The 12,012-nt window shown below is 46.6% G+C and overlaps 1 protein-coding gene across 1 annotated transcript; it reads right to left on the reverse strand.

The window, feature by feature from the left end:
• Nucleotides 1-5,136: 5,136 nt before the first annotated feature.
• LOC130194674 (uncharacterized) lies at nt 5,137-11,728 on the reverse strand. Its single transcript, XM_056415711.1, has 3 exons — nt 11,573-11,728; nt 6,285-6,409; nt 5,137-6,182 (listed from the first exon to the last, which is right to left on the reverse strand). The coding sequence occupies exons 1-3, from the start codon at nt 11,726-11,728 to the stop codon at nt 6,089-6,091; spliced, it is 375 nt and encodes a 124-aa protein (XP_056271686.1). The 3' UTR covers nt 5,137-6,088.
• Nucleotides 11,729-12,012: the final 284 nt, after the last annotated feature.

Consider the following 12,012-nt stretch of genomic DNA (forward strand, 5'->3'; position numbering starts at 1 on the left):
TTTTTTTTTGTTCAACATCAAATAATTCACAATCCAAACGTGCCGACTTCGAGGTCAGATTCTCTGTTTGTTCCTCCGACATCAGGAAGAAGATTCAGGAATATTAAAACCCGGACTAACAGGCTGAGGAACAGCTTTTAACCCAGAGCGGTTTCCTCCATCACCCCCACACACCCAGCACCCCTTCCAGCACCCTACCCATCACCCCCACACCCAGCACCCAACCCAACTCACATTCTAAAGTGTCTATATACGACCTATTTTCTATTAATCTATTTCTACAGCGACGAACATAGCATATAGATTGTAGTGCCCCCGTTACCTGTTTAACGTGGGCCACTACTGGCTGCTCATTGCCGAAGGTTTAGACGCGTTTTTAGTAAGACCAAGAGTCCCGATCATTTCTCCTGTGGTTTTATTTGACAATCATTAATTTCGTAGGAGACCTGGCTCACATTCCGACGGTCAAAAAACTGTTTGGTCTCGTCAATAAGCAACACCTGGCCTCCCACTTCACCTCATTAAGTAGGGACAAACAACACCTTACAGCAAACTTGCCACACCTAGTGGCGGGAGGTCCAAAGTAACAATAACATCAGAAAATGGCTCCTACACACCGGCCCCTAATTGTTTCAGGCAGCGCACAAAACAATTAATCATACATTTATTATAAGGAGCCATTACAACAGAAAATAAAACAAAAGTACCCCCTAAAACAGACGGTTTCGTAATAACTTCCGATAACCCTAATGAGGCACCGTGTATGGTTCTGGGGTTTGCCTTTATTGGTCACTTGCCTCACAATTATGCTCGTCTTGGTTTGCAGACAAACAGAACGCACAAGTTCTTTATCAGGAAATGTCTTTCGAACTCTTCCGAGTAACCAGGAACTTCGTGGAGCTGTAGCATCTGCTACAAGTACAATGTCTCCATAAACAAGATTTCGTCTTTCCTTACTCCACCTTTGTCGCTCCTGTAACAAAGGCAAATAATCCTGCTGCTCTCTCCATCTCTTCCACTCTCCCTCGTAGAGCTCCGCCCTCAGACTCAAGCTCCTTCTTCAGGCTCTGGAGCCGACTGGTGAATGCTGCTCTCTGATTGGCTAACTCCTCCCTGAGCTCCTCACTCCTGTGTTCGCTGAGCCTCAGCGATTCCTCCAGGTGTTTTATAGAAATTTGGTTCACAGTGGCAGAGGGGTAGCCACTCCCCAGCTCATCCCTGTATTGTTGAAGGGGGGCATTAATCACCCACCCCAATAGGGTTTTAATAGCATATGGCCCATTTTCACGGCTGTTGATTACCTCCCCTGGTTCCATTAACTTTGATGCGTTTGTGCCAATCAACAAATCGACATCAGCATTAATTCGAGGAATGTCTAGACCTTTCAGATAAGTCCATCTTGTCAACTCTTCTTCGGAAATGATATTGTTTGTCGACACTGGCATTTTCTTCTGCGTGAATAGTTTAGGAAGCTCAAAGAACTGATTTTTGGCAAGTTCCGAGATTTCCAAGCCTTCGACAACACAACATGCAACAGTACTGCTGTGACCCATTGTACTTCGATGAACCTTTGTATTTCTTCCTTTGATGTTCAGCCTTTCCATTAGACCAGTGGTCACCAATCTTTTTGAGCCCAAGATCCCTGACCTCCGCCTTCATGACCGGCAAGATCTACCTATTGAGGCGTTGAGAGAAAACGACTGTCCAGACTGGACTTACAACTTTTTATTTGGCCTAATTGTCATTTTGGTCCAGTGTTCAAATTGATGTGACCAGGAACACAGAATTTAAGTGTAATATAACAAGTAAGATATTTGTTAACCGCACACAATATGAACAAGAAACATTTGCAATGAGCAGCTGGATGAACTACCAATATAAATGTTGTATTTATTTACATTACAGCACAACACTGACAACATGATCAGTCAGTGCAACTCATGTAAGTTCAGCTCTCATCATAATGCCATCAAGCCATGTGACTCCAGTCAGTGTTATGGCTGTGACTGAACTCTGTCTGTGAGCTTGCAGTTAGTTCATAATCACAGACAGCCAGTCTGAGGCAGTCTGTCAGCTGTCTGTCAGTAATCCAGCTCCTGGTCTTTGATTTGGTGATTTTCTCAACTCCACTGACGAGTTTTTCGGGGCAAAATTGGTATTCATGAAAGTTTTCTCATCTGGGATTGGTTCTGAGCTCAGACCGTTGGTGATTACGTTCACATCAGCTCTACAGACATCCTCAGATTTAAATAATTTTCATAATAATAAATATGAGAATCACCATTTGTGACTCCTACATCTGTCCCTTTTCAAATAATAGAATAAATGCAATTGCAATCACTTTCAACTAAGTAAACCAGATTGCTCTATCAGACAAGAAAAAAAAGCTCAATGTTGAGCTTTTGTTTTGAAGGACAACAGCATTAAAGCCAAACTCACGGAGGTAAAAGCTGGCAAGTCGCCAAGAATCTCGACTGTCGCGCATGCGCAGGCGTAATCTGTTAATGCCGTAACGTAAACATGTACACGAAGGTACAGGCATTTCAACATGTATTTATTGATGACTTAGTTTTACGTCGGTGTACTTTGAGCTTGTGTAATATGTGAAGTTATCAATAAAGGTCTTTCTGCATTTCCCCTGCGCCTCACCTGTAGTGGTACGTTCCCCTCTTTCAGGGAGCACAGCTGACAACACGGCTGTGTAAGAGAACCCGTTTTCAGGCGTTCATGAATCAGGCGGAGATCTTTTCTGACCTCAATCTTCCAGTCAGAAAGAAAACATTTCAGAAGACACTTCAGAAAATGTTCGAAAACAAGGAATAATGTGTTTCTGAATTTATTTTCATTTTATTTTGGAGATCGACAGGGAACGTCTCCGAGATCGACCGGTCGATCGCGATCGACGGGTTGGCGACCACTGCATTAGACGTTCCGAACAGAAAGTGTCAGTACTTCCTGGGTCCAGGAATGCATACGTTTGTATGATTTTGTTTCCCTTTTTACACTTAACATTGACGGGTAAGATTGGAAGGATGCCGTTACTGCCTCCGGCCCCTGGATGACCACAAGTTGAGACAGTCGTGCTACTCACTGACAATTCCTTTGGCTGATCTTCGCCTTTGCTTCCTTCTCTTGTGTTAATGTGCTGGGATGACGTTGATTGCACACTTCGCAAGACAAGCGCTTATTGCAACTCCTATTAATGTGTCCTGTGTGCATGCACCCAAAACAAACCCTCTTTTCTTTTAGAAAGTCCAATTTTTCCCGATGGGTTCTTTTCCTTAAGGGTATACAGTGCTCCAATGCATGTCCACCATGACAAAATATACAGGAAATATTGACGGCTGTATGTGACACATTTTCTGTTTGAGTCTGAATGCTTCTTCGGGTTTCATTCATAGCTGGCCCAGCGGCCACAGAGACAACGGTTGCAAAACTACTTGTGAATTGTGAACCCGGTCGTGACCTCACTTTGTCGCCCCCTTTGTGTACACCACACTGAGGGTCCTGGATGTTTCCGAAGACGGGATCAGAAATCACCTTTACCTCGTGCTCAATGAATTTGGCAATGTCCTTAAAGTCAGATCTGCAACCTTTTGTCTCAGAGATGTCACATGCAGCTGCCCTCCATTTCTCTCTGAGTTTGTAGGGAAGCTTCTGCATTGCCATTTTCATATTTGCTGGCATGTTGAGTTCCTCCAAATAATGCAATTCCTCCATAGCATTGCAACATTCTCTTACACACAATGCATATGCCTGCAGCCCTTCCACATCTTCTGCTCTAACAGCAGGCCATCCATTATGTTCTTATTATTTTTTTCGATAATTCTTTTATTGAACATGTGAGTAATCGGTGGTTTTCCTCTCTCTCCCTCAGGTCCACAGGGTGTTGCTGCCCCCTGCTGGAGACTCCAGCACACGTCAGTCTCTGGCCTTCTTCGTGCAGCCGGACGACGAGGCTCTGATCACGTGCTGCGACGGCTCCAACAGATACCCTCCGGTCACCGGGGGAGACTACCTCGCCCAGTGCTACAGTCGCACGTACTGAGTCAGCAGGCGTAGGTTTGCATGTGGTCTCGAGGGACGAGTCACGACCAAAGTTTGGGAAAAGACTCAATTGTCCCCACCAATATGTCGTTAATTTGAATTTCCTGTTAGAAAAATGTATTTCGCAAACTCATTCGTATTATTATCTTGTAGGAGCCATTTTCTGATGTTATTGTTACTTTGGACCTCCCACCACTAGGTGGGGCAAGTTTGCTGTAAGGTGTTGTTTGTCCCTACTTAATGAGGTGAAGTGGGAGGCCAGGTGTTGCTTATTGACGAGACCAAACAGCTTTTTGACCGTCGGAATGTGAGCCAGGTCTCCTACGAAATTAATGATTGTTAAATAAAACCACAGGAGAAATGATCGGGACTCTTGGTCTTACTAAAAACGCGTCTAAACATTCGGCAATGAGCAGCCAGTCGTGGCCCACGTTAAACAGGTAACGGGGGCACTACACTTTAAGTCAAAAACTTGGCTCGTGGAGGAGCAGCGTCGAAAGAGCGTGACGGGAACACCTGGTGCAGCCAACTATCAGCCGTTGGAACGGGATCGGCGTCAGGGCGGCGGAGCGGCAACAGTGTTGCGCTACAGGAGCAGCGGCAGTGCGGTGAATCGGCATCATAGCGGACCTACAGGACCGGCGCTGAAGTTGCAGCGGCAGCGCGGTGAAGCTGCGTCAGAACGGCTCCGTGTTGGAGCTGCGCGGGCAGAGGTGAGCTGGTGGTGACTGTATGAGCCAGAGCGAACATTCAGAACTGATTTGCATCACGGACAATGGAAGGACACGTAGCTGATGCAGATACCATGGACTTCTCTACGACGAAACGGACTGTTAAATTAACAGAAAAAGCCCTCATGGAAAAGATCATGAATCTGCAAAAGGACAGAAAAGGGACTCTTCAAAGAGCATGCAGTCTCAGAGAGACAATTTTGGGTTTGATGAGTGACAAAGGTTATGTCGAAGAGGTCAAAGGTACATTTGAAAAATTCAATGTTCTCTGTGGGGAAGCAAAGGTTAAACATGAAATGTTGTTGATGGCTTTACTGAAGGAGGAGGTGGAAAATCAGGAAATGTGGTTCAAACTAAAAATGCTCAAAATCAATGTATTTATTAGTGATGTAAATGAGTGGCTCCTTAATGGAAAGGACCCTACAACTGAAGGTGATCATGATGGGGTGGATGTTAAGCCGCAGGACAGCATTTCAAATGTTGGATCCAATACTTTCAGCAAACGCTCAGGGCGAACTAGTAATGTTGCAATAGGTAGCAGCAGGTCTTCAGTGTCGAGCATGTGCCTTTTAGCAGAGGCAGAAAAGGCTGCGCTTGTGGCGCGTGCTGCAGCTCTACAAAAGAAACATGCTCTGGAAGAGTAAGGGGAGCAATTAAGGAGGGAAAGGGAGAAACTTGAATTTGACACTGAAATAGCAGCAACTATGGCAAAGCTAGCAGTGTTGAATGCCGCAAAAAGTGATTGTGTTTCAAAAGCACATTCAGATGGAATGGAATCCTATTTTGAAAAAGGAACTGCACTAAATCCTCAAGCCACACCGTACACACCACAGCAAGAAGAATCAATTCCACAGAAGTATTCCATCTCTGCCAACACTCAACCAACCAGAGCCGTTATTCAGACAGGATATATAACCAAATATTAATAACCCTTTCCGGGATCTTCACAGAAATAAAAGTCAGGAAATTTGACAGGGGCTAGTCTAGGACTTGCATGGCCAGACTGAAAAAAAAATCATCATGCGTCTCTGGTATGGGAAACGAGCATCAACCACTAGAATCAACCACTATGCTTTACAGTTGTTGACATCCCACAAACGTCTGGACATAGCTCGGTGTTGTTGCTCCGCCCGGCGCTCAACTCAACTTTTTCAATCCTCAAACATCTCCGCGACTTATCGGCGTAATAATCGCGCAACACAACGAATCGATAATGAAATTCGCTGCAACCTATTTTAATAATCGATTCTTAGCGATTCTTGTTGCAGCCCTACTCCAGACCATAAGTGAGCTTAATCTCAAATGCTTTGTCAAAAACTGAACAGTCCAAACTTTACAATGTCAGGACTGATTAAAGTGACGTTGAACGCCTCCTTCAGGTCTCCAGGGCGAGCGGAATTCAACCTGAAAAACAACAAAACAACAAAACAAAAAGCAGATATTTAATTTTACAACTGTGGAGACGAGGCGTGTGTTTGTGTTCGGTTAATGTTCCGTCGTCCGGACCTCTCGAGCTCCAGATGCACCCAGCCGTGGTTGGGATTGTCGGCGAAGCTTTTCCTGCTGAAGGGTTTCTTCTCCTCCTCTGGCTGCAGGAAGAAGGTCTTGGAGACGGCCATGACAGCATTCACCTGTCCACGGCAACAAGACACGTCACTGCAACACTCACGGTACTCTGCTCCAGTATTCACATGTTATAGGACGTTATACATCTACTCCCCTTTATGTTATTTTATGTGTTGAGGGAACTCTCCACGACTTTTTTTATTATAGGCATGCATAATCAAAATCACTTATTTATTGTGAAATAGAATAAAACAATCAAAATAAAAATGGAATAAAAACAGACCAGCTGGAAAATGCATCACCACAAAGCTGAAAACATGGCTGTTTGGGCGGCTGTAGCTCAGTGGGGTAAGAGGGCCGTCCCTCAACCGCAAGGTCGTGGGTTCGATCCCCGCTCTCCCCATTAGTTGCAAGTCGAAGTGTCCTTGAGCAAGGCACTGAACCCCCAGTTGCTTCCCGGGCGCTTCACCGCAGCCCACTGCTCCTTAATAACTAAGGATGGGTTAAATGCAGAGAACTAATTTCCCCTTGGGGATTAATAAAAGTGTATATTTAATTTTATTTTTTTAAACTACCCGACACTATTTCTTAAACCTCTTAAGCCCCAACGCACCACATGTGGTGCGTTTTTGATATTGTGTTTTAAACTGTCTATACTATTATAATAAACATGAGCAAATATATTGATGTTGTACATCAAATTAAAGAAGACAACTGGGGCTACAAGTATCAGTGAGCCATTTAAACACAACCCAAACACCAACTGAAATAAAAAATAAAAATATCATAATCATAATTTTGTCAGGTGTCGGCCCACTCAGAACGTTTCCGTAGCTAGCGACATGTAGCTTTGTGCAATCATAAAAGAAGAGATGTTCGAAAGCATGAGGACTTCACACAGATTCTAAATATCTTTACAGAATCCTTCTGCACCAAAGTATCACGGAGATATAAGCCAAAGAACACAGAAATATGAATCGCTTCATAGCTTTACATTCAGCAAATTCAACATACTTTTGTTCTTGAGAAGAAGAAAAAACGTTTCTCTCCCCTGCATATCAGCTGGCATGGCTTTAGTGTGTGTGTATGTCCCTTTAAAAACCAGGCGGACTTTTGGGGAAGCGTCATAGTCAGCTGTCAGGAAGTTCAATTTCAGCAAATCGGATTTCACATTTCAAATATGGCGACGCCTTTCTGTCTCCTATTGGCTCACAGTGCTGTCAATCTTGTCTTTCTTGGTACCAATCGATTCTATTGGCTCTAAGTATTCCAATGACGTGTCGTTCTTTAAAATCCGCCCTTCCCCGGCGGAGATATCTGCACGCAACAGCTGCGCTGTGACAGATCCAAAGACCGGCTTTACGCACAGCACGCACGCGCACAGCACCACTTTGTTTGATCGTTTTTTTATCTTTGATTTACTGTTTTAAAGCCACATAATGATGTATTTGCATGTATTGAACACCACAAGTAAAAGTTAAAGTGAAATAAATGGTTTGGGTACATGAGAAAAGTCAAATGGCACAGATAGATAGATAGATAGATAGATATATACTTTATTAATCCCCAAGGGGAAATTTGTCGAGTCAGTAGCAGCAACACACAAGAATAAAAAAAACAAAACACAAAATATAAGAAGGGTTAGGGTGATCTGGCAAGAGGTGAACTGTTGTAGAGCCTCATAGCCGTCGGCAGGAATGATCTCCTGTATCTCTCCTTGTGGCAGCGGAGCGTGAGGAGACGTCTGGAGAAAGTACTCCTCTGTCCCTGTAGGAGGTGGTGGAGAGGGTGGTCCGGGTTGTCCAATATGGACACCAGTTTCTTCAACGACCTCCTCTCCACCACCTGTTCCAGGTGCTCCAGCTGGCAGCCGATGATGGAGCCAGCCTTCCTAACCAGTTTGTTAAGACGGCTGGTGTCACGGCTCGATGCTGCTCCCCCAGCAGACAATGGCAAAGTGCAGCACACTGGCGACAACCGACTGGTAGAATAACTCCAGCATCTTGCTGCACACGTTGAAGGATCGAAGCTTTCTCAGGAAAATGAGACGACTCATCCTCTTCTTGTACACAGCGTTGATGTTGGCCTTCCAGTTCAGTCGGCTGTCGATGGAGACGCCCAGGTACTTGTACACCTCCACCATGTCCACGTCCACTCCCAGGACACTCAGAGGTGTAGGAGCTGTCGCCTTCCTCCTGAAGTCCACCACCATCTCTCTGGTCTTGGCCAGGTTCAGCCGCAGGTGGTTCTCATCGCCCACTTTACAAAGTCACTCACCACTGCCCTGTACTCCTCCTCCCGTCCATCCCTAATACACCCGACCACTGCAGAATCATCAGAGTACTTCTGCAGATGGCATGACTCCGTGTTGTACTGGAAGTCACTGGTGTACAGGGTGAAGAGGAAGGGAGACAGAACAGTTCCTGTGGGGCTCAACATCACTGACCACCGTTCCAGACAGCACACGCCCATTCTGACAAACTGTGGTCTGCCTGTGAGGTAGTCAGTGATCCAGGAGATGGTGGGCGTCCACACGGCCACCGCAGCTTCTCACTCAGCAGCAGTGGCTGGATGGTGTTAAATGCACTGGAGAAGTCAAAGAAAGTGACTCTCACAGAGACATCGGTTCCATCCAGGTGCGACTGAGCTCGTTGCAGCAGGTAGATGATGGCGTCGTCCACTCCCACATGAGGCTGGTAAGCAAATTGCAGAGGGTCCAACGATGATTTCACCTGCGGCCGGAGGTGGGCCAAGACCAGCCTCTCCAGCACCTTCATCACATGGGAGGTGAGGCGTCCGGTCGGTAGTCGTTGAGGCCAGATGGTGCTGACTTCTTTGGGACAGGGACCAGGCACGGCGTCTTCCACAGCACGGGACTTCCCCAGCCTCAGGCTGAGGTTGAAGAGGCGCTGCAGGACACCAGACAGCTGGGTGGCGCAGGTCTTTAGGACCCTGGGGCTGATGCCATCAGGACCTTCAGCTCTGCGCTGGTGTAGTTTCTCCAGCTGTCTTCTCACCTGGTCAGTCGTCACAGAGAGAGGGGAGAGAGTGGGGGAGCCCATTGTTATTGAGGGCTCGGTGGATGTGCAGCTCAGCAGGGGGACAGAGGGGAGGAGGTGTTTGGGAGGTGTGATGTGAGGAGGAGACGGAGGAGGGCTGTGAACTGAACCTATTGAAAAAACAGTTCAGCTCGTTGGACCTCTCCAGGAGCCCCTGGCTGTCTCCTCCCACCTTGAAGTCAGTTATCTGCTTCATGCCAGACCACACCTCCCTTGTGTTGTTCAGCTGGAGTTTGGCCTCAGCTTCCTCCTGTAGGAGTCCTTGCCTCCTGAGCTTCACCTTCAGGTTGCGCTGGGCTTTCCTCAGCTCATCCCTGTCTCCAGACCTGAAAGCAGCTTTCTTCATGTTAAGAAGCGCCTTCAGGTCCCTGGTGATCCAGGGCTTGTTGTTGGGTCAGCAGCGCACAGTCCGTGATGGCATGGTGGTGTGTTCACAGAACTTGATGTATTCCGTGATGCAGTCGGTCATACTGTTGATGTCCTCCCCGTGCGGTCCACACAGCACATCCCAGTCCGTTGACTCGAAGCAGTCCTGTAGAGCGTCGTTAGCCTCCATAGACCACCTCCTCACAGTCCTGGTGGTCACCGGCAGCCTCTTCACCAGAGGAACATACCTGGGTGTCAGCCGGACCAGGTCATGATCAGACCTGCCGAGGGGGGGAAGGGCAGTGGCGCTGTATGCGTCCTTAGTATTAGCATACAGCAAGTCCAGAGTTTTATTGTTCCTAGTTGGGCAGTCTATGTATTGATGGAAGGTTGGCAGAGCTTTATCCAGTGTGGTGTGGTTAAAGTCACCAGTGATAGCCATGAATGCTCCAGGCTGATGATTCAGCAGAGCAGACACAGTGGAGTGGATGGTGTCCACAGCTTCCTCAGCGTTAGCTGATGGCGGCACGTACACGACAACCAAAATGGCGGACGTGAACTCTCTCGGCAAATAGTACGGGCGCATCCCCACGGCCAACAGTTCAATGTTCGGGCTACAGAAGCGCTCCTTCACGCACACATGGTCCGGGTGGCACCACCGTTCATTCACATAAACAGCGATCCCGCCCCCCCTCTTCTTACCGCTCTGTGTAGCGTCTCTGTCAGCCCGAACAGTCCTGAAGCCGGGCAAAGACGCGCTGTGATCCGGATAGTCCGCGTGCAGCCACGTCTCAGTGAAACACAAAAGACTGCTCTCACGGAAGACCCTCTCGGTCATTACCAGCGCGCCGAGCTCATCCGTCTTATTCGCCAAAGACCTCACGTTCCCCGTTATGATCGACGGTACCGAGGGTTTGTATCTCCTCGTTTTAGCCCTCCGCTTGACACCCGCTCTGCAACCGCGAGCCCTTCTACGTAGCTCCAGCGGGATCACAGGTCTGTCTCCAGGCAGAAGCTTCGGCCTGCACAGCGCGATCAGCTGAGCGAGTAGACGACGGTCCCGTCATTGTTATGTGCGGCTCACCGATACTCACGACAAAGTGAACAAAAGCCACAGTAGAAGTATCGAAAAAGTAGTTATGGTCCAGTGTCCGACCGTAACTAAGACAAACGTGAAAGAAAAGAAGAAGAAAAGAGGAAAAGTGCAAAAAAGACAATAAAATAAAAGCAAAACTACTGAACTTCTGGCACAGATGGTGCTTCAATGTGCCCAAATGCAAATTTTAGAGACCTCGCCTAAATTCTCTTTACTAAAAAGTCTCCAACTATTGTTCTGCTTTATTTTTTCTGAGTCAAACTTTGCAGAGAGTCTGTTCACAAGTTGTATTATTATCTGGGTGATTTTAGGCCTTTGCTGTGCATCCATCCAGGATATATTCATCCTGAAAGTGCTTTTTTTTCTAATCGAACCTGAAACTTCTATGAAAATAGAAGATTCATCTTTATTTACTCTTAACCAGGAACATATACACTAATATTTACACATCTGAACAAAAGCTCACATGTGTTGCCTTTATTATAACACCAACATTATTCAAATAGCTTTTGTGGTTGCCTTTTTAGTTTGGGTATGTCATTTCAGCAGAAACCTAAAAAATCGGGTGGGGTTCACGAGGTTTTAAAGGAGTTCAAATTAACACACGCAGCAGTCAAACGCAACACACATTCATATTAATCCACACACATGATAATAATCCAACTTTGTTGATGCTCCATCTGGTTCCTTCAGTCAGGACTTCTCACCTCCTCCTGGGTGATCCCAGTGTTCTTCAGACACAGGAATCCAACTCCAGTGAAAGCGGATTCCAGCTGCTTGCCCAGCGCGTGCATCATCTGCTCGTCGCCCACCTCTTCCTCGCTCAGGCTGCACGCGCCAAAGTCCACCACCGGGATGCTCATTTTGGAAAAAAAGTTAAAACTAAAATGTGAAGTTGAACAAGATGTCTTGTTTCGTGTTTTCTGGACACGACACACACACTACAGGCGAACTCCTTGCGCTGTCACGTGACTTGTTTTGAGCCAATAGCCAATGGTGCGCAATTACGCAACAGTTTGGTTATCTTGTCACCTTTGGAGGTGTACCTTGGGACGTGATAGTTATGGGGCCAACGGTGAGCCGTTATCACTTTCGTTATGTAACACTGCAGCGAGTTGTTTGTTGTTTTGACCGGTTAGTTGGGATC

This window comes from Pseudoliparis swirei, chromosome 6, assembly GCF_029220125.1.
Source record: "Pseudoliparis swirei isolate HS2019 ecotype Mariana Trench chromosome 6, NWPU_hadal_v1, whole genome shotgun sequence".
In the NCBI taxonomy this organism is placed as follows: domain Eukaryota; kingdom Metazoa; phylum Chordata; class Actinopteri; order Perciformes; family Liparidae; genus Pseudoliparis; species Pseudoliparis swirei.

Coding starts and splice junctions, on each gene's coding strand:
- LOC130194674 (XM_056415711.1), bottom strand. CDS start 11,728: ATGAGCATCCCGGTGGTGGACTTTGGCGCGTGCAGCCTGAGCGAGGAA. Junction 6,410..11,572: donor CTGGGATCACCCAGGAGGAG/GTGAGAAGTCCT, acceptor TGCCGTGGACAG/GTGAATGCTGTCATGGCCGT. Junction 6,183..6,284: donor GTGCATCTGGAGCTCGAGAG/GTCCGGACGACG, acceptor GTTGTTTTTCAG/GTTGAATTCCGCTCGCCCTG.